Here is a 23072-nt window from a genome sequence, read left to right as displayed (position 1 = left end):
TTTAAAGTAGAAATTATTTTCTATGTTTAGTAACTTACTGAAATTTTCTTAATTTGTGAATGAAATATTTTTTCAAGACACTAATGTCTGATCCATCTTCATTTACTCTTACATGATTTTTTTTTTTTTAGTGCTTTAGCAAAGTTGAGTGAAAAAAAGCAGGCCTTTAATGCTTATAAAGTCCAAACAGAGAAAGAAGAAAAAGAAGAAGCAAGATCCAAATACAAAGAAGCTAAGGAATCCTTTCAGCGTTTTCTTGAAAATCATGAGAAAATGACTTCTACAACTAGATACAAGTAAGATTTTTGCTGATTATGTTGTATATTTACTGTACTGTTTCCATGTTAGACTTTTTGCTAGGTACCGTAACTAATCAGAGTAGATGCTCATGAAATAAAGCTTAAGTGATTGTGAATATGGTAGCTTCATAAAATAAATCAATAGCTAAATGTGGAATTCATAGGACTTAGTTATTAACTAGGGACTACAACAAAAAAGAAGACTTTTATTTAATAATGAAATGTTGACTCCTTTCTCCTTAATATAAGAGTTCAGTTATTTTTGTATTTGTGGAATAGAAATGGGCCATTTTTATTACGTGTGGCATTTTTGAAAATTTACATTTACCTAGCATGCTTCATTTTTGAGTGCTTTATTATTTAAGATTGTGAGTAATTCAGTATTAACATCTTTGCAACGAGGTACTGAGTTCATTTTATGTATAATTTTCTTATTTTCCTCACTCTTCTGGAGAAGCCTTACTGAAGAACTCTTCATTTCTTTAAGTAGTGTTGTTTTATCTGTTAACTAAATTTCTTAAAGAGTTTGCTGAAGTCTGTAATTTAGTTCCATGGGTGGTTTGGAAGTCTCTGTAGCTGCCTTAAGAAATAGAGGTAGTCCTAACTGCAAAACATTGCTCACTTGTCCCCACTGTCTCTAAGGAGAAATCAAGACTTAACCTGTCTTGTTTTCTCTAAATTTCCAAAAAATTTTCCTCTATAATACCATTATGAACTTAAGAGTGGAAGAGTGTTCATCTGGTGGTGTTAAATTTAGAATAAAATTTAAATGGTTTAAAATTACTTTTTATGGTATAATACAGAAACATTTATTCTTTTTAACAAACAGAAAAGCAGAGCAAATGTTTGGAGAGATGGAAGTCTGGAATGCAATATCAGAACGTGATCGTCTTGAAATCTATGAAGATGTTTTATTCTTTCTTTCAAAAAAAGAAAAGGTATTATTCACTGTTAACAGTATTTATAGATTAAACAACATGTTTCTTATTTAGGAGTTACTTTATAACATGTCCATTCTTTTTGGCTTATCTACTATATATGGTGCTGTAGATCTGTTTATTAGAAGTTAAGTTAAAAATAGATAGCTCTTGGATTTTCCTAGTGGTCCAGTGGTTAAGAATCCACCAGCTAGTAGAGACGACATGCATTCAGCGCCTGTCAGGGAAGATCCCACATGCCACAGGGCAACTAAGTCTGCCACAACTACTGAAGTAGCTAATACCTAGATTGTCATTAATTGTCTGTCTTACGCCCACTTAGAAAATGCTTTTTTTTTTTTTAGCTTGAGTTTAGAAAATACTCAGTATTTTTCCTTACAGGGCATTAATTTATTTTAAAAGAATAGCAGTAATGTGTAATTGTTAAAATGTGTTTGTATTAAAATGTATTTGTAGGGTAGTGTTTTTGAAATAACTGTCCTGCAAATACATTTAGTTTTGCTCATGTCTATTTCATTATTCACTAAGTTATATGTTATCCAGTCTTCCAGGAGGAGACTTATAGAAATGTAAGTATTATTAACAAAAATTTGAACATCACTGAAAGTGGTTGAACACATTATCTTTTACCTGTTATGTGATTTGTCTGCAGTAACTTTTGTTTGGACAGTGTCTACAATACATAGTTGTGGGAAGAGAGATTTTGTGAGGCGGAGAGGGAATTCCAGGTTAGTCTTAGAAGTTAAAAAAATTGAAGGTAAGAGAGAAGCAGTTAGGCAAGAGTACTGAAAAGGTAAAGAGTGTTGATATTTAAAGTAAATGGGTAGCATTTGAAGTTTGGACATCAGAATATGAGGAAACCTTCATTGATTGCATTTCATACGTTATGCTTTATTTGAACGTTAAAACGTATATTCATATTTTTTTACTTAGGAGCAAGCAAAGCAGTTGCGAAAGAGGAATTGGGAAGCCTTGAAAAACATACTTGACAACATGGCTAATGTGACATATTCTACTACTTGGTCTGAAGCCCAGCAGTATCTGATGGATAATCCAACTTTTGCAGAGGATGAGGAATTACAAAGTAAGAGTTACAACTAAGTGGAAGGAATAGTTTTTAAACAGTTGTCTAACAGGGAAAATTGGTCACTTTTTTTTTTTTAATGAGATCACTAACTGAATTTTGCACAATTGTTTGTCCATTCCTGAAAAGTTGTTTTGTTTGTTTCTAGATAGGCTATTTCTTTCTGAGTTTTGTGATTCAATACAAAATATTTTCCCCAAAATCTGAAGTTAGCTTTGTCAAGTATAACGGAAATAAATTTATTAGGACAAACCTGAAATTTTGCCTTGCTATTTATTTGTGATTTAATGGGAACTAAATTAGTGACCAGATTTATCATACTGTGCTCTTGAGGTAGTAATGGCTTTATAGAGATTTGCAAAAGGCCAAAAAAAAAAAAAAAAAGTATTAGCATTTTCTTATAGTAAGCTTCCCTAAGTTCTGTCTTATTTTTGACCTACCTAGTTGCTTATTAAATTACAGCTTTCTTGATTACCCTTTTGAATACCATACTTCATTAGGTTTGAGGGAAGGCATAGAATTTTATACTTCAAAAGCTCTTTGGGTAATTCTGATATTGCTAACCAGGTTATCACAATTCTATTTTCATTATTTGTGTCATATGTATTGTCTCGGTTTCATCCTTGAATTCAGAGTATGTTTTAATGAAGTCTTTTTGAAATTTTCCATGTGGAAATTCCCTGACAGTGAAGTGGTTAGGACTCTGCTCTTCCACTGCAGGGGGCGTGGATATGATCCCTGAATCAGGGAGCTGTAGACTTAAAAAATAGTGACCACCTAGAAGTTGAGAGTTATGTTTTATTTGGTGGAAATTTTTAGGATTTCCAGTAGACTTGGGCATCTCAAGTAACCATGAGAAGACTGCTCTGAGGAGGCGAGAGGAGGAGCCGGGATATATAGAAGTTTTATAACAAGGGCAGGTAGTCTGAAAGTCAGAAAATGATTTTTAATTAAAGGAAGCGGGATACCTCAAGGAATTTAGAAGTTTAGCACTTTTCTATGCTTGGCAAGGTGTAAGAGTCTGGGCTCACTGAAATCATTCCTTCAATATGCATCTCAGCTCTCTGGAGCCAGTATCCTGTATTTTTATCCCACATCCTGAGCTTCCATGGGACTCAGTTTAGGGAGTGGTTGCAGCCTCATAGCTGCCAGATTGCAGATACTCTTTTCTTTCCTGAGTGCCCTTAGGGCCTGCAATTGCTGATGACTGTTAAATCCTTGTTTACTAATATGGCCAGAAATACTTCATTTCTCAGAACTAAGATCCTGAAAGCTGTGTACCTGGCCATAAAGAAATAAAAGATCAAGAAATAATTATATAAATAAAAAATTTTCCATAAACATTTCCTGTTTAGATAAGTAAAATTTATATTTGAGTTTAAATACAAATATTCTGATAAAGTGAATTTGAATTTTGTAGGGAGTTAATGCAAATAAACCTCTTTCTTTACTGATACTTGATGTTTTAATTTTTTATAACTGATAAAAATTCTAGATATGGATAAAGAAGATGCATTAATTTGCTTTGAGGAACACATCCGGGCTTTAGAAAAGGAAGAGGAAGAAGAAAAACAAAAGAGTTTGCTTCGTGAAAGGAGACGACAGCGTAAAAATAGAGAATCTTTTCAGGTAATTTTAAAAGCTCTGTTTTTCAGCTTAATTTTGTAATATGGTTAATGACCCTTAACAGTGATATAAGCAATTTTGAAAATCCTGGTCTCAGATCATTAACCTGGGCTTTGCAGATGATCCATAGACATTTAATTCTTAAAGAGTCGGACACAACTGAGCGACTGAACTTACTTACTTACAGTTAGTTATGAATCCACTTAAGGAAAGTAGCCATTCTAGGCAAGAGGAACACAGAAGGCTATAGCAGATTTGGTATTTAAAGTGAACACTGATAGGTATGGTTTCACTCAGGAAAGAGGAATCAATAGCATAAGGGAGGACTGGAAATGAAATGTGTGATGAGTCAGTGGTACTGATTCATTTTTAGGTCTTTAAAGAACTATAGGAAATGCTGAATGCTGTGGTATGCTTTTGAGGATGGACCATAATTCTTAAACACTATACAGAGGAGCTAAAATAACAGGTTCTTTGTATAGCCTTATTTTTAATCTATGTCATGTTTTAATTACTGGATCTCTTTCATTAAATCCTGTATTAGGATAAGTGCAACTCCCCATGGTGCCAAGATCACCAGTCACCTTAAATGCCACAGCCAATAGCATTATTGCAGTCTTCATTCCATAAGAATGTAATGTTTACTTCTCTTGATGGTTTTCTTTTATCTTAGTAGTTTCCCAAAGGATCATTTGGAGTATTGTTAAAAGCAGGGGTTGTTGAGCCTCACCCTCAGAAATTGATTCAGTAGGTCTCTTCAAGTTGTACATAGACCTTTTAAAGGAAGCAGAGCAGCAGAGGAAGATTACTGAGCTGAATGTCTGTCGCAGAACCAATAGAACATGCTTTTGCTTTGTGTGTGTGCTTGCTGTGTTCAGTCACCAAGTCATGTCCCCCCAAGGACTGTAGCCTGCCAGGCTCCTCTGTCCAGTTATATCAATAGTAATCAGAAACCATGCCAGACATATACTAACGTGATACAAAGCTATATTTTAGGCTTAAGAATCAGATTAAATATTTAAGGCTTAAGCCCAGATTAAAAGTAGAGGCAAAATTAGATGTTTGTCTGATGTTTTGATTAGATAGTTCAGGATTTAAGACTAGCTTTTCTTTGGTAAGAGAGACCAGTCAAGATGGAAGGAATGAAGAAAGAATTCAAAGATGAAGGTATTCTATTACTAAGTAAAATCTTTGAAGGTTTATTCAAGTATATATGAGTAGTTATATCATGGACAATATATAAGGAGACCAACCAAAAAGAAGGAAGGAGATGAGGGAAAAGAGATTATTGAGTTGGACTGAGGTAGTGAGTGGTATTGAACTAGTCATTTTGTTGATGGTCATGATCTAGGGATAAGTTACTACTAACATCTAATTGGATAGAGGCCAGAGGTATTGATAAACATCTTCCAATGTACAGGATTCCCATCCTGCATTGTGCCCCCCAAAAGTTTACGAGCTCCAAGAAGTCATTAGTGCCAGCATTGGGAGCTGCCTTCTCTAAACATAAGGCCTAATGTGTTCTGGAGGATTTATTTTTTTATTTAATTTTCTAAGAGGAAGGTACATAATTTTACTAAAGCAATACATTTAGAGTTTGGAGAACTAGGACTTAACCCCCATGTCTGATTTTAAAACCTATTCTTTTTTTCCATATTACTGTTATAACTTAAACATAAATTTTTTTAGGCACACTTTATTATTATTTTTACTGTTTACCTACTTTCAGGTAAACATACTGACTTCAGTACTCTGCAATTTTCAGATTTCCTGCTTCCTGAAAACCAGCCTCAGCCATCTTTGAAGCAGCTTGCTTTCCATCTTGTCCCCATCCTTCCCAAGATGGGGTTAGTAAATACTGGGTTAGCCACAAAGTTTGTTTGGGTTTTTCATAGTATCTTAGGAGAGAACCTGAAGAAACTTTTCGGCCAACCCAGTAAAGGAGAGTAAAAGCCGTACAGTTTTAGCATAATGGTTTTCAAACCTGAATTCACATCAAAGTTATCTGGTGATCTTTAAAAAGTAAATTATAAATATCTTTATTTTAATTCATATTTTAAAAAGAATCTCAAGTTATTTCTAATTATCACTCAAGTTAGATTGACTGTTGAAACAGTGGTGGTGGTGGTGGTAGTTTAGTTTCTAAGTTGTGTCTGACTTGCAACCCTGTGGACTGTAGCCCACCGGGCTTCTCTATCCATCATATTTCCCAGGCAAGAATACTGGGGTGAGTTGCCATTTCCTACTCCATCATTACTGATGTAGATTCAGTGTCAAAATTCTGTTACTTATCAGATCTTAGCAGCCAAGAAGTAAAACAAATACTAGCAAAGCAGATATGATGGAGTAGATTCTTAAGATCCTGGAGAGCATCTTTGAAGATGGTTTCCAAGCTATTTTAAGGATTCCACAGAGGGAGAACTGTGATCACTTAGTGATCACATAGCAGGGGTGTTGTTAAGCTCCCATTTATGTTGAAGGGTAAGGATGAAAGTATAGAAATTTTAAGTTTGAGAAAGAATTTTGGATAGAGACTGAGTCGACATGTTTATTCCCATTTGGAGAGAAGTGGGGCTATATGTCTGGTATCATTCAGGGCAGTGCTATTCAATAAAAATGTGTATGCCACATACATGATTGTAATTTCTTATTAATTTAACTAATATTAATTTTAGTAACCTCTTATTTCACCCAGTATACCTAAAATATTTTCATTTTAACATGCAACAAATACGTATTTTGGTACTAAACCTTCAGAATCTTTGTGTGTCGTATACTGCTAGCACATCTCATTCAGAGTCATATTTCATGATACTTAGCAGCTGCATTTGACCAGCGACTGTGGTATTGAACAGTGCAGGTATAGGAATTTTAGGAATAGAATTTGTACCATAGTTTAGGGACATTTATAACATTAAACTCTCTAAGGATTTCAGGAAGCAGCAAATGTGAAAATTGCATACTATTGAAGTCAATATGTTGCCCTGAAAGTAAGCAAATAGTAAAAATAATAATAATAAAATGAGCCTATAAAAATTTGTTTGTTATAATAGTAATATGGAAAAAAAGAAATAGGTTTTAAAATCAGACATGGAGGTTAAGTTCTAGTTCCCTAAACTCTATGTATTGCTTTAGTAAAATTAATATATCTTCCTCTTAGAAAAAAAAATTAAGAAATAAATCTTCCAGAACACATCAGGTGTTGTGTTTAAAAACAAAAAGTATGTTTTACAGTAAAAGTGCATGTACCTTCTTTAGCCTCATTATTTGTAATAATACCCAGTGTTTTGAATTTATTTGTTTACATATTTATAAACTGGAAATGATGGCCCGTCTTAAGGGGCACATAAACTGAAGTCTGTAAAAGTAATGCAGTCCTTTTGTCTGAAGTCCAAAATAGTTTCTTTTGTAAAAGTAGATTTTACTTTCATCAAAGAGCAAGTATCAGTTGCACCTAAACACATTTGTGATAACACTGGTGGAAGAGTTTTTTATATTGCTATTTTTAACATATATTTTTATTCATGTTATACCAATATTTCCAAAGTCCTTAACGATGGCTTTTGAATATGTAATGAGTTCATTGTTGTTGTCCCTTTCCCCTAGATATTTTTAGATGAACTGCATGAACATGGACAACTGCATTCTATGTCATCTTGGATGGAATTGTATCCAACAATTAGTTCTGACATTAGATTCACTAATATGCTTGGTCAGCCGGGTGAGATTCTTCTTTTTCCTAAATTGTAGTTATGATAGTTGGAACGGGCCACAGGGAAAGGTGGTTGTGTTTGGGGCATGGGGTGTACTTTCTTTTGTTTTATAAACAAAAAAGTAATTGCAGCTCTTTGATTAGAGCTAGCTTTTGACTTCTTTAGTTTTTTCATTAGGATCAACTGCACTTGACCTTTTCAAGTTTTATGTTGAGGATCTTAAAGCACGTTATCATGATGAAAAGAAGATAATAAAAGACATTCTGAAGGTAAACATATACTATTAACTTTTAGTCGGGCATATTTTTTTTAAATAATTTGTCACTGATATTAACAAGATTTCTGTTTTTTAGGATAAAGGATTTGTAGTTGAAGTAAATACTACTTTTGAAGACTTTGTGGCAATAATCAGTTCAACTAAAAGATCAACCACATTAGATGCAGGAAATATTAAGCTGGCTTTCAATAGTGTAAGTTACCATTCTTACTGTTATAAACAACTAGATTAATAAAACAGTTCTTAATACATTTGGTTAAAGATACTTAAGTTGTATGTAAACTCCTGAAATAAGGGAATAGGAATAGTATTTTACAGAGTAGTGGACACGGTTTCAAATAAGGTAACAGATAATATACTTAGATGATGAGTGATAGTAAATTCCTTTGCTAAAATTAATTGACCCTTACCTGATAGATGATGGGAGAATAATGAATTTAACACAAGTTAAATTGTACTACATATATATAAATATGTTTTCTAAAAGTTACTAGAAAAGGCAGAAGCCCGTGAACGTGAAAGAGAAAAAGAGGAGGCTCGGAAGATGAAACGAAAAGAATCTGCATTTAAGAGTATGTTGAAACAAGCTACTCCTCCAATAGAATTGGATGCTGTCTGGGAAGATGTATGTATACTTAAAAAGTTTTTCCTTTTACAGTTGAAAATAAAAATCTTTTTCTTTCTCATAGCTACAGAGATAAACTGAAGTTATTTGAAGATTGTGAACTCAGCTGTGATGGCATTTAGGAATACTGGAGAAACGGAAATAAAGACAAGGGGGCTGGGCTGTCAATTTTCACTTGCTGTTTTTTTAGTCATATTGGTATATTTTTCTCAGTTTTCATATTTTTATTGCATATCTGAATTTTTCAGATCCGGGAGAGATTTGTAAAAGAGCCAGCATTTGAGGATATAACTCTAGAATCTGAAAGAAAACGAATATTTAAAGATTTTATGCATGTGCTTGAGGTAATTTTAGTTTTATTGTAATTGGCTGATACATTAAAAAATATGTAGAACATTTTTTTAAGTCGAATTTAGAATGATCAAAGTGTTTTTCCTAAATTACACTACTTTTATACACATGTACTTAACTATCTGGGATGATTAGGGAATGGTTTATTCTATAGAAACTGCTTTTAAGTGAAACACACTAGGCTTGCATGAGAAGGTAAAGATCTGTTCAGTGAAGATAGTTCATATGTTTCATATTTATACAGTGTTACAGAAATTCATCAATTTAGGAGTCACATGGAATGATTAATAAACCTGTAAAGAACTTAGAATCTGTAAAGCAGATAGAAAACGGTTTTAAGCATATTTCAAATATTATACTACATTAGAGGTGTTGGAAGCACAGGGATGTTCTGAAAAACAGTAAGTTTCTGCTAAAACAAGTAATGATAAAATTGCAAATTATTCCACTAGCTGAATTAAGGGTATTTTGATGAAGATTTCAGATAGTCACTTATAGATAGTAAACATGCTAAATTGACCAATAATAATTATTATTTGGTGCCCATGTTATGTTTTACGAATATTACATATACGAATGTAATCCTCACAGAAACCCTGTGAAGTTACAGATGAGCAAACTGAGCCCAAGAGGAAAAGTAATTTGCTGTGAAGGGATTCCAGCGTAGGCTTTTGACTCTAGGGCCAGTGCTTTTACCAAGTATGCTTTGCCATCAGTTATGGATAAACTTATACTTCACAGCAGAGTGAAGTTAGCATATACTTAAATTTGTAATGTTCATGGTCTTTGGGAATAGTAGGTAACTTAATTGTTGATGATTCTTTGGATTTATTGTCCTTGATAAGTATCAGTGTTGACAACAATTTGCTCTGTTAACATGCCCCACATGTACCATATGTTGTGTCTCAGCTGCCTTTAGATCTAGTGCTATTGGCCTGTAGGTCTTTTCTACTCAGATCAGCAGCATCTGTGTTGTCTGTAAACTTGTTAAAAATACAGAACGTCAGGCCCCATTGGCAGAAATGTATCAGAATTATTATTGTCGCAAGATTCTTAAGCACTGGAATGTACATTTAATTTTGAGAACCTTTGCTGTAGTGTAGTGTGTTAACATTTTCCCCTAATTCAGGAATGTCCACAACAAGATTCTTTCATGATCTGTGCTGGTAAAGTGATGAGGTCATAAATGGAGCTGATGACCACATAGGGAAGAGCTGAACATACCAGAAAAGGATTTGGACCTCAAAAACGGGCGTTGAGGTAGAAAAGGAAGAAGAGTTAACAATTAGTGACATAAAGTGAGAGTTCCTGGTTTGGGAGTAGGGGACTTCTACTGCAGCATTTCCTCTCTCCGTCTAGCCTGATCATTGTTCTAGTAAAATAGTTAAAATCCATAGAACGTTTCCTTTTTTGATTTCATGTGTAGTTAGATTGCCTTTGGATATCTTAAGTTTGACTAGGAAGGGAATGCTCCTTGCAAAGAAAGTAGATTTTGTATTCAATTTCTGAGACTAACCTCCTTGACAGATGGCTCTGGGATAATCCTTTATTTCAGTGGTGAACTTAGCTCACTGACAAAAGCCACGTTCATCAAATAAATAATATGTAATTATATTTCATTGTTTTTGAAAGTAGTATGACTGTTCTGAAGATACATACCTTTATAGAGGGTATCGGTTGTCCCCACTGTACCCAAACCATTCTCATTGCTGTAAAATGTATTTTATTAATACTTTTAAACCTGTGTTTAGATGTGAAATGAGTACGTATAGGATAGTTAAAACGTTCTCTTCACTTTTAAGTGATAGTAACTCTTTGCACAGTTTCAAGTTGGGGAGTACATCCTAAAAAGGCAAAATGAATGTCGTTTTTACTCTAAAAAGAACTTACTTGCAAAACTATTAAAAATTCCCTGTGATCTATTATCTAAAGTATGAGCTTTTGTAATTTTTTTCTTTTGCCCCTGTAGCATGAATGTCAACATCATCATTCAAAAAACAAGAAGCATTCTAAGAAATCTAAAAAACATCACAGAAAGCGCTCCCGCTCTCGATCAGTAAGGAAGTTTATTTCAAATGGTACCATAAGTATATTGAAGTATTTATTAGCATCATTATGAATAAAATTATTTATGTTGTGTAGGGGTCAGATTCAGATGATGATGACAGCCATTCAAAGAAAAAAAGACAGCGATCAGAGTCTCGTTCTGCTTCAGAACATTCTTCTAGTGCTGAATCTGGTAAACATATCTTTTAACTTGATTAAAGTCGTTGGCATTTGGATGTCCTCAAATTCTGACACTTTTCTTTTCATGCTGCTTAGAGAGAAGTTATAAGAAGTCAAAAAAACATAAGAAGAAAAGCAAGAAGAGAAGACATAAATCAGTAAGCAAACTCTTGATTTTTATACTGCACCTAAGCTTTTGCCCTTAGCTTTCTCAGTGGCAGTAGACATTTCTGCTTGGTCCTATACAGAGTTTAGGTGAGCACCTGAGCTCAAGAGTTTCATAGTTGTGGTTCACCTTAATCTTGCAATAAAATCCTTTGGTGAACTTGAAACAAATAGTAAACAGCGTTAGGATTCCCACTCTGGCTTTTTATAGTAATCTTAGAGAAAGACCCGTGTGTGTGTGTGTGTGTGTGTGTGTGTTATAGCTATTGTTGAGAACCACAAGTTTAACCAACTTTCTCTTCTATGCTCGGTTCTTGGTCTTAAGTACACATCAAGATACACCTAATCTTAGGGATGAAGGTACACCTAATTTAGTGACCCATTTTTAGTGATAATTTACCCTATCAGACTGTCATGTTTCCCATAGGAAAGACCAGCTTGTTGCCATGAATCTTTGGAATGTTTTAGATTCCTTGAGGTTATCAGTTCAGATTTCACCACTCAGTTCAGTTCAGTCGCTCAGTCGTGTCCGACTCTTCGCGACCCCATGAATCGCAGCACGCCAGGCCTCCCTGTCCATCACCAACTCCCAGAGTTCACTCAGACTCACATCCATCGAGTCAGGGATGCCAGCCAGCCATCTCATCCTCGGTCGTCCCCTTCTCCTCCTGCCCTCAGTCCCTCCCAACATCAGAGTCTTTTCCAGTGAGTTTCAGCTTCAGCATCATTCCCTCCAAAGAAATCCCAGGGCTGATCTCCTTCAGAATGGACTGGTTGGATCTTCTTGCAGTCCAAGGGACTCTCATGAGTCTTCTCCAACACCACAGTTCAAAAGCATCAATTCTTCTGCGCTCAGCTTTCTTCACAGTCCAACTCTGTCATCCATACATGACCACAGGAAAAACCATAGCCTTGACTAGACGGACCTTTGTTGGCAAAGTAACGTCTCTGCTTTTCAATATGCTATCTAGGTTGGTCATAACTTTTCTTCCAGGGAGTAAGTGTGTTTTAATTTCATGGCTGCAATCACCATCTGCAGTGATTTTGGAGCCCAAAAAAATAAAGTCTAACACTATTTCCACTGTTTCCCCATGTATTTCCCATGAAGTGATGGGACCAGATATCTTCGTTTTCTGAATGTTGAGTTTTAAGCCAACTTTTTCACTCTCCACTTTCACTTTCATCAAGAGCCTTTTTAGTTCCTCTTCACTCTTCTGCCCTAAGGGTGGTGTCATCTGCATATCTGAGGTTGTTGGTATTTCTCCCGGCAATCTTGATTCCAGCTTGTGCTTCTTCCAGCCCAGCGTTTCTCATGATGTACTCTGCATAGAAGTTAAATAAGCAGGGTGACAATATACAGCCTTGACGTACTCCTTTTCTTATTTGGAACCAGTCTGTTGTTCCATGTCCAGTTCTAACTGTTGCTTCCTGACCTGCATATAGGTTTCTCAAGATGTAGGTCAGGTGGTCTGGTATTCCCATCTCTTTCAGAATTTTCCACAGTTTGTTGTGATCCACACAGTCAAAGGCTTTGGCATAGTCAGTAAAGTAGAAATAGATGTTTTTCTGGATTTTCAGTGATCCAGCAGATGTTGGCAATTTGATCTCTGGTTCCTCTGCCTTTTCTAAAACCAGCATGAACATCTGGAAGTTCATGGTTCACGTATTGCTGAATACATAAATACCATGTTAAATGTGGGTGTTCTTAAATATTACCAATATAAGGTTTTTTTCCCTAATAGCATTTTAATAAAGTAACCATTTTAACATTGTCTTTTATTTACAAAGGACTCTCCAGACTCAGATGCTGAAAGAGAAAAGGATAAAAAAGAAAAAGACCGGGAAGGCGAAAAAGACAGAACTAGACAAAGATCAGAATCAAAACACAAATCACCTAAGAAAAAGACTGGAAAGGATTCTGTAAGAATTTAGAATTCCTCTTTGTATCTACCAGTTAGCTGCTTTTCACACAAAGCAGTTTTCTAACGTATGTCATCATGTGTGACCCAATTTAAGCATCCTAAATTTCATATTCATTAAAAAAATAACATGGCATTCTGTCACTAAGAAAGAATATGTTGTTCTAGCTTTGTACATTCTTATTAAGAAATGCCAATGGATGTTTTCTGCCTAATTTAAGAAACTCAAATTGGGTTTTCCCTCGATATGGCATCGTTGTAAATCCTGTTTCAACAGGTAGCTTTCCAACAGCTTTTAGAAATAATCATTTGGGAGGGAAAAGGTGAGGGCAAAAGGGGATCTTATAAGCCAAATCCAGTGTTTTAATATCGAATTACATACTCCTTAGTTTCCCCCATATGTATGTGTGTGGCAGAGCATATAACACAAGCCTTTCATGCCACAAATTCTGTGGGCTTAGCAAGTATAATGCCTCTGAGCTACCAACTGATAGTTTAAGCTGTGTAGTAAGTCCTCGTCTTCCCTTAGGATTTTCTCCTTCGGTCGGAATAGGGTGGAGGGGTGTTTGTTTTCAAACAGCACTGAAGAGTCTGATGTACATCTTTGGTGAGGAATGAGTATTTCCTCTGTACCTACTTAGTGACTTAAGTGTCCTTACATTAGATTAAATGGGATCCCTGAAGGGTGATGGAAAATATAGGTGAACACTCTACATTTGAAGAGTTGAGTTCCTTCTCAAAATGTTTTGTGTGGTTTTTGTTGTTTTTAAAGTTTTTCCAGCCTAACTTGTCCTAATAACTCTGGGTACAGTATAATAATGCTGAAAAGATAATACTTTAGTATAAAGCACAGGATAACCTAGATTCTGAAAAATTAATGAAGAATACTTAGAAAATGAACACCCAGCTTCCATTAAATGGAAATAAGATGTTTCATATTCAGTTATGTAGAAGGAAGGAAAAGAAATGGATACATACTATTCTCCCTGATCTGCATATTAAACTGAAAGTAAACACCTTAGAAGAGTTCCGTTGTGAGAGAACTGTCTCCCCTGGTTACTTACTCCACAAGTAACCAGGGAGTATTTGGTTAATTCATTAGTAGGCTTTTGGGAAAGAAATCAGTCTTTAATCAGTCTGTGATGCCTTAGTTTTTGTGGAAGAGAATCCATGTAGATTTTGTATTCTTTATTCAAAGGTTCACTACTACTTACCCTTTTGAGTACTGACACAATCGTATTCATTGTTGTTTTTCAGGGTAATTGGGATACTTCTGGCAGTGAACTAAGTGAAGGGGAATTGGAAAAGCGCAGAAGGACCCTTTTGGAGCAACTGGATGATGATCAATAAATTATACCAAATATGTTTACAGTATGATTTAAAGTCTAATTCAGACCAGGGACTCTATTTTAAGTTCAATTGAAATAACACTGGGTTTTAATTATATCACAGGAAAAAAAAAGTGCATTTAAGTATTGTTATTGTGGACTTTATAAAAGCAGAGGAAATTGAAAATAACTTTTGATTCTGTATCAAGAATCATATTTTCATACAGTCATAACTGTCTATCTGTGACCCTTTCATAGGGCACTGCAGGATGGATTAAAGGTGGCAATTTACTGATAACTGCAGGTGTCTCTACTTTATTCTAAAGTGTAAGTCATGAGGTGATTTGATTTACTTTATAGAAGTTGGATTTTGAAGATATAATGGAAAAATTTTGATATCTAGTAGTACAAAAAAAAGCACCAGCAACTGATAAACTGCTTTTTTGTGCACTACCCAACTGGTTAATGATATGATCTTTTATGGTAAACTCAGAAATAAGTGTTCATAATGGAAACCTGGTAGACCCTTAACTATAGTGGTGCTGCTCAGCACTGCTATAATAAAGCCACCATTATTTTTTATGGAACATCTGAATACATTTTGAAAAGGCTACTGTGAGGGCATTATTTTGAGGTGATGTTTAAAAAGTTAACATCAAATCAAATTGTAAATTAGCTTAAATATATTGCCTTAAGGACCTACTAAAGAATGTGCCACCAAACTTTAAGTGATGGCTGCAATATCCTTGTCTAAAACAAATCAATGTTGACTTCAGCAATTTCTTTAACAGTTTTTTTTTTTTTTAATCTGAACTTTCTCTTGCTTTTTTTCATTGAGGAAGTCTTTTACCTTCCCTACTCACTGAGAAGTATTGACTTCGTGGTACACATTCTAAAGCATTTCTGATTTGAATATTTTTGTACATTTTTATCAATTATTAAATCTTCTCTTCTAGTGTGTACTAGTATTTATTTCTACTGCTCAGCTCTGAAAAAAAAATTGTATGATTCTTTAAAGGTTAAGATACTAAACCCCTAAAATTTTGCTTTATCTAACCAACATAGCTAAGTTACTTTCCTTTTTAATATTTAAGAATATTATAAATCATACAGGCCCCTCTATTTGTTTTTGATCTATGAATTTCCTACAGAATACTTTAAGAAAGGCAATGGTTTGAAGCTAGAATACTTTTTACATGCTAACTTTTGAAGGTTGGTAATGTAATTTATACTATTTTCCTTCAGTGCAGGAGATTTTTTTTTTAAGTAAATAAGTAAATTTTAGCACATAGTCTTTTGGTATTACCTTAGGTATTTTTTTATTTTGGGCATTTGGGGCAATCCTGTTTCACGTTGGGATTTAGAAGAACAAACAGTTCATTTTCCCTTCACCATCCTAATGAATTTGAAAGTGGGACGTATTGGGATGACTTTTCCCATCTCTGCCCCCTATGTTTCAATTAAATCTAGTATCCACTCTTGAAAGCCACAGAAGGCTGGGGGAGTCCTGAACTTTTCTCAATGCCAAGTCATATTTCTGCTGTGAAATATGACATGACTTTGTAGAAAGTAAAAACCACTATCTTCAACAAATGCAAAGCCAGTTTCTTGCTTGATGTTAGTCTCCTATTGTATATTAGAACCACAACATATAACAACTTTATCAACAGGCAAGTTGCCTAGACTTAATTTTCAGAGGCCCCTTCATAATAATAGTTAATATTGCTTATCATGTCAAACACTTAACCTGGACATCAAAGTAAAATTTACATATGATATTGGCAGAAATATTGGTGGTATTTCACAGAATTTAGAATCTGTAAAACTTTTAATTACTTCCATGAATCATGATTTTTTAAAGTAGAACTTTAAAGTTTTTAGTTTTCCTATTAAACTATTGACATGATTTAGCATATTCCAAATTAACTTTCTATATTACAGAGATACTATCTTATCACAACTTCAGATTCCCATAAGACAGTACAAACTCAAGTTTCCTTATTGTTCCAACCATGAAAATTATTTGACCTAAAAACAAGGCTAATGAGTTGTAAAGCAAAACTACAACGTAGTTTTTATAAAGTATGTAATTGAAGTGACTATAATCCTGTAGTGATCCCATCAAATGGCATTAAGTTGCCAGACAGATGCTATGGCCTGGGCTATAGGTGATGGGTAGATTTTATTAAAATAAGAGTTATGTGTGAATATCTTTAATCCATTTGATTAGGTTTCTGGGTCTTCAGTCTAATAAAGTTGAAATGTCTTAGAATATTGGTTTTAATAGAGCTGAACAGTTATGTTCAAAATGTGTTCAAACAGAAAGTATGTTTATATTCAGATAAAGGGAATTTATACTTTTCAGTTAAGCCTCAGACTTAGGTAAATGTTAAGGGCTTATCTTCCCTCATTATCATTAATATTAATGCACTCTTGGATTAAATTCAGTAATACATTTAATATCATGCTTAATAATCAAAATTAGGACTTCGATATTTGATGTTTTTTATTCCTTCCAGTATAAAATTCCAGTATTTAATTCCTATGTGGAAAAATTGAATTGGTATAAAAAGTTAATGACATATGAAGAATTCTTTGCACCTCTCCCAAGTGTATTTAAACAACATAAAACTTTTAAATAAAAGCAGTGGTCCCAACATTTTTAATATAGTGATGCCATTTCATTATCATTACCCAAAGGAGCGTCAACCTATAGATCATTCATGTGTTTCAACAATGAAAATAATTTTTATGCCTCCCAGTAAATCTGAAAATACTCAAAGTATCACAGCCATTTCATCTTGATCTTTGCTAATTGTACCCCGTGTACAACAATAGTATGAAAGGGGTTGGCCTAGAGTAAAGCAGTCTTTTAATTCACAGTGGTAAGACTGTTAAACTTCAAATATTTGTATACATTTTTCTGAAAAGAAGGTCCATAGTTTTCATTCAATTACCAGGGGGCCTGCATCTTGTGTTAAGAATCATTTGCCTAGGTGATCCTGGTTTTCTTCCAGTGTAAATGATCAACTGAGTGCTGACTAGGCAGCCACTTTTATTTTTGCATCCAGATAGGGGTAAATCCTTTATTTAAGGATTATTTAAAACTTGGATACTATTTGAGAGAGCAGTTTCTCATCAAATAGCACCCAGCAAAGAGTAATGAATGCATTTTTTAAATGAGTTTATAGGGTGTTGATTATGTAACTTAAATGTAAATTGCAAAGGTAAAGAACTAAATAAACACTACTAAAAGCAGAATTGAGGCAAAGCACATTAATTCCTTTATCTTAAATCACTTTTTCTTTTCCCTGGGGGAAGTCTCTCTCCCAATAGCAGGTCAGATTTTTTTTTTACATTTTCTAGGACTCATTTTACATGAAGGAAAAGCAAAGTAACATCCCAAGTAATTTTCATGGAAATGCATTCTTAGTTCATAGTTTCATTCTGTGGTTCTAATAATGGTGTATAGCAATCTAATAATTCTTACCTTCCTTATTCTTACCTTGCTGTTAAGTTTTTCCACCATTTTGATGTAGGTGGTGGTCAGATTCCTTGGGGGCAAGGATTTGTGTTTCACTCACTGTCATGCAAAACAGTGCCTGGCACATAGTAGGCATTTATTGAGTGAATGTAAAATAAAATATCAGTTGACAGATGTACTCATCCAGCATCCATGGTACTCGTCATCTGTATTAAAGGGCTTGAAAAAGCATCATTGCAATAAACCATACTGAACCCCAAACTAATTGAAGTACACTGAAGATACGTTCTAGTGACTGTGCCTCAGTCTTAACTATTCCTTCAGAAATGTCCAAACGGTTATTATATATGAGAACATACAACTTTTCATGTGGTTTTTGAGTAGGAAAGGCAATCCCCTGTGATGATTTGAAACATACCTTTCATATCATACACATACTTCTGTTACAAGAGTAGTGGTTTGAAAGTAGTGACTTTTGAGGAGCTAACCTTTAGCTCCTTAGTCCAGTTTTTGACTTTAGATCAGAGCTTGATCTAAAGGCCCTAATTAGACAAAATTCCTATTTTAAGTTCTGAGAACTAATCATTTCAGGCCATTTTTGACAAACAGGTGAATGATAGTGACAGGGCATGTATGCACTTGCAGTGCTACTGGAGCTGACTTAAAGGTGAGTTAGGAAGGGGAAGATTTTGCTCCAGTTATCCACATACTCTCCCTAGCCCTCCCAACCATACTGGGTTTCTCTATCTGGCTTAAGTTTCTTAATTGCAGTGAATTTTTTATGCTTTTTAAAAAATCACTATATAAAAACTGTTCTTGTGAGTCAGTATGATCTAGTTCAAGGCCATCTCATCATTATTAGTGATTGATACTTGACTTAATTTGATGGTAATTTGTCCTAGGTTTAAGGTTGATGTTTGCATTTGAGGGGAATTAGCTTACCTCCAGTTTTCATTCAGACTGAAACAAAGTGGCTGTCTAATCTCACACCATATTCAAACTAAGCCATTTCTTGATGCCCTTCTTTTATGCTGTCTTGGGGGGTATCTAAATGTGGTAATTATAATCTTTTTTTTTTCGGTCCTGCCTGCACACTTTTTTGGTAGGTGTTGCTCTCTTGCCTACCTCTACAACTAAAATGAAGACTTGTTTCTGAAAGGTGAGTAATAACAAGGAACAAGGTTTCTACTTTGTGTTTGTACTTACCAGATTTTCTCTTCTGTTCATATATTGTTCTGATGTAAAGAACTTCAATTATATAAAAGTAGACCTTTTGTAAATAAATATAATTTATTAGAAAAATGATATCTACTAAATTGGATCTGTGTCAGCCTTTTCCTTTAAGCACTGTCGTTGCAGCAGTTCTGTGCTGTGAGGTGATATGCCCACGTTGTTTTCTCAATGTTAATACTTGCTTTTCTTTATAAAAAGTTAGAACAAAAAAAGTATATCAACATTTGTCCATGCATTTGTTTCTTGCTTCAGATTTTTTTCTTAGCAATAGTTGGGAGTATTCGTTTAGAAAAAGTGGAAGATTAATCCTTTGGCACAAAGTGGGCTGATAGTATACTATTTGTCTGTGGACACACTTCTGATAAAAACCTGTATTAGGGCTAAGAATTTCATTTTATCAAATTTAAAATTAATAGATGTGAATTGTAAATCTAGTACTGTGAAAGTATATTTCACAGTGTAAAATTAGGTCATTCTACAAAATCCAGTATGTTGAACCAGCAGAGTCAGTGGTGGATGTCAAGTTCCATTAACCACTGAGCACTGTTGAGTGAGCAGGGTTGCTGGACATTCACTGCAGTGTCATTGGCAGTGACTTTTATTGGATTAAGATACAGAGTTTTAGTTGCAAAGATTGGGAGTGAAAAACAAATAGACTTACCTCTGAGTCATTAGAAAAATCTTTAAAAATGAGTGCTGCTGATAAATTTCCAAAACCTAACGATATCCACCTCATTTTAACTTATTGCTCTAGTTTATTCTTGAAAATATCCTGACAGAATACTAATAACCTGATTTCCTTTACCATGAGGCACTTCTCCTGGTACAAAACAAACAAGAGTCTTAATAATTTTAACTTTTTTTTGTTTTAAAAGTTTCAGCTACAAGTCTACTTTGGGAATATTGCAAGTTTGGTTCCAGATTATCACAATGAAGACTAATTCATGCCCCTTTGTTTTTTAAACCACTTGGACAGTTTCTTAAATTATAAATTTATTTGCTTCCCTAAAAAAATATATTAAGAATATACTCTGGTTACTTGGAATTACAAATATCTGTGTGTGCGCGCGCACACGCACGCATGCACAGATGTTTCCGGTGCTTGGTGCCTATCTGCAATCCACTAGTAGACTGAATATACAAATGCTGAGAGAGGCAGTATCTCACCAAGAAAGTGCTTTTTCTCTGGAAGGAATAAATTCATAACTAGGATTCCGGAGATACTAAATCTCCATGCTAAAATACTCAATACTAAAATCTGCTTGGTTCCTACGTTCTGTATAGTAAGTGACCAGGAGTTTTGTAGAAGGAGTTTTCCTTACATTTTACCAAGTCTATTTAGGTTATGAATTCAAGCATACTAGAAGATAAAAGAGTATACATGAAACTGGCACATAAAACCCCCTAAAGTATACACTGAAAGACTACAACACAGTACAGGATAGTAGTGTAAATAGTTTATTTGCTCATATGCCATGAAAAGACCAGGAAAGTAACATGAACTGCTTTTATAAAACATTTCTAATATTGCTAAGAAGCAGGCCCATTAAGAGACAAACAGAAAAGGACATGCCAATATTATTATCTATTTGTAGATTAATAAATAGCCCATTTTAACATGTTCATCAGTATTGAGCTTTGGAAAACAGCTGCTTTGTGGTAAAGGACCAACTATTTGTGTTAAATCTCATGGTCAAATCACTCTTTTCATCAAAATGAAATGTTGAATGAGTCAGACACAATCTTGGCATGTTCTTTTTTAAAGTACACATTATGACAATGTGCTAGCAGGTGGCAGTTTAATCTTTTTGTAAATAGGTAACGCTAAAGTGAAATGTGGTAACTGATCCCTAAACTGTCCTTGAAGTTAAATATATATATTAAAAAAAAAACCTATAAGTTAAAATAACATTCAGATTGTATAGCATAGGCTGATGCATTTTTAAACAATATTTACAATATTACCCAGAGGCTTAGGTGGGAATTAAAGAGGAGTGTAAAAACCATAAAAAACTGCACCGATTTCATAGCAAAATATCTGTACATTTAAAAAGAGATATATAACTACACATTATCCAAGGGAAATGGGACCTTCACCAAGGAGTTCACATGAGCACAACATAAAATAAGAAATTCAGTGGTTAAATACTATACAATAAACTTTACAATTAATATACTGGTGTAATGTACCAATAAGGTAAGCCAGAAGCAGAATGTGTGTGATGAAAATTACAAATTAGCTTCAGTCCAGTTTTTGACTTTGGATCAAGTGCCCTGCCAGAGATGAAGGAACAACAGTGGCTTTGTTGGCCATTTAGTGCCATTACATATCATTTAAGCTTAATACCAATGTAATTCAGCAATTTAATTGCAATTCCCCACAAGGTAGTCTGGGAAGAACAAGAATTTATTAGCTCTGATGTGCGATGCCAAATATATCTAATCCAATCTACAAAAAGAAGGAGGGGGGAACCCTGCGATTGTCAGAGTGATAAGGCCAGGTTACTAACACTACTCTGCTAGAGGAAGTAAATCTTGAATGCTTGTTCATAGAGCTAGTGAACTTCTCCCTGGCTAGCAAGGCACCGATTTCTATTCTCAGGATTGACCCATAGTGGTCCTCAGAAATCCTAATACTGATTACTGAGATGTTAATTTTAGTGGTAATTAATAAACATTTGTATTTTTTTTAAAAGCTGCCTCTAGCTGAAGAACACAGTACTGCAAATAAGTCTTGTACAACATCTGTATGCCATCGTATGGTCTCATACCGATGAATATCTCATGAGGCATCGTGCCCCAGCACAGAAGCAGAATGTGAAACAAGTTGACTGACTTCTGTGCCACTGCAGTTATATCCCATTTGTACTTGGCTGGGGCTTGGGTATAGACAAAAGGAATTTATCACATGACTTTTTCCTTCTGTGCTGCAAGCCCTTAAAAATACAAAGTTGACAGGTATGGCTAAAACAAAATTAACTTCTTAAAAGACAGCAAAGGAAGCCCACAGCAGATGCATTCCATGTTATTTACAACTTATCAGGAAACCAGGGTGGGCCATCATGGGACAATCACAATGGCAGGTAATGAATGTAATATGAAATTTGTATTTTGGTTAAAAAATAACAAACTGGTGTAAAAAGATACTAACCAAATCAAATCCTATTGCTTTGATTAATCTGAGCAGGTACTTCCACTTTTAGGCACTTGTTAACAAAGGTTGAAAGCAGAGCCCATCATTTAAAAATTGCTATGTGTTTGCTAAATCTGAGCCCTTAGAATATTTTATCTATGTTCAAGGCTGCAGTTAAATGGTAGCACAGAAAGTTCACATGGACATCTTCATTCACGCACACCCTCTATTCATACAAGCAGGTCTCTGGTTCACATGGTCATTTCGGCACCATTAACAGAACGCAAGTTCTGGTCATCAAAGCGCCGCCTAACACTTCTCCTCACCGCATCGGCTCGTCTGTATGGTTGGTTTCTAAGATCTGTAAAGAGGAGAGCACCAATTAGAGAACTGCAATCTGTAATACCATGTGCCTAAGCAAGACAAAGGGCAGCTGGCAGCCAATCAAAGCAGCTTGTGTAGAAGAGTCAGCTAATGGGCCCTTCAAACTGAATTTGAGCCAAAAACATGTACTTTGCCCTTGATATTTACAGTCAAGCAAAACAGCATGTAATACTGGTGTGATTCTGGCTCTTTTATTAAGACAAGTAGAGTACTTATGTCACTGGCCAGAGAGTCTAGCCAATGTCATTTTGAAATGTTTCTTCCATTGGGAAGTAGCTATTAGTAGT

The 23072-nt window shown here is 34.8% G+C and overlaps 2 protein-coding genes across 10 annotated transcripts in view; one reads left to right on the top strand and one right to left on the bottom strand.

The window, feature by feature from the left end:
* Nucleotides 1–15513, top strand: part of PRPF40A (pre-mRNA processing factor 40 homolog A) — a 59666-nt gene extending 44153 nt beyond the window's left edge. For 4 of the 6 annotated variants that reach the window (XM_018063141.1, XM_018063148.1, XM_018063140.1 and 1 more), the window contains 14 exons: nt 132–296; nt 1129–1237; nt 2171–2321; nt 3817–3950; nt 7554–7668; nt 7826–7929; nt 8014–8130; nt 8425–8562; nt 8811–8906; nt 10883–10969; nt 11056–11152; nt 11236–11297; nt 13093–13224; nt 14481–15513. In XM_018063141.1, coding sequence (XP_017918630.1) covers nt 132–296; nt 1129–1237; nt 2171–2321; nt 3817–3950; nt 7554–7668; nt 7826–7929; nt 8014–8130; nt 8425–8562; nt 8811–8906; nt 10883–10969; nt 11056–11152; nt 11236–11297; nt 13093–13224; nt 14481–14573 — 1600 coding nt within the window. In that variant the 3' untranslated portion in view covers nt 14574–15513. The remainder of the gene's footprint in view (nt 1–131; nt 297–1128; nt 1238–2170; nt 2322–3816; nt 3951–7553; nt 7669–7825; nt 7930–8013; nt 8131–8424; nt 8563–8810; nt 8907–10882; nt 10970–11055; nt 11153–11235; nt 11298–13092; nt 13225–14480) is intronic. The other 2 variants (XM_018063139.1, XM_013969677.2) reach the window with 1 other exon arrangement.
* FMNL2 (formin like 2) overlaps nt 20711–23072 on the bottom strand; it is a 326598-nt gene continuing 324236 nt past the window's right edge. For 2 of the 4 annotated variants that reach the window (XM_018063094.1, XM_018063103.1), the window contains one exon: nt 20711–22762. In XM_018063094.1, the coding sequence (XP_017918583.1) occupies nt 22653–22762 (110 nt within the window). In that variant the 3' untranslated portion in view covers nt 20711–22652. The remainder of the gene's footprint in view (nt 22763–23072) is intronic. The other 2 variants (XM_018063118.1, XM_018063112.1) reach the window with 2 other exon arrangements.

The sequence above is a fragment of the Capra hircus genome, chromosome 2 (assembly GCF_001704415.2).
Source record: "Capra hircus breed San Clemente chromosome 2, ASM170441v1, whole genome shotgun sequence".
NCBI classification, from domain to species: Eukaryota; Metazoa; Chordata; class Mammalia; order Artiodactyla; family Bovidae; genus Capra; species Capra hircus.
The sequence above is the reverse complement of the archived record's forward strand: the minus strand, read 5'-3'. Positions and strand labels throughout refer to the sequence as shown.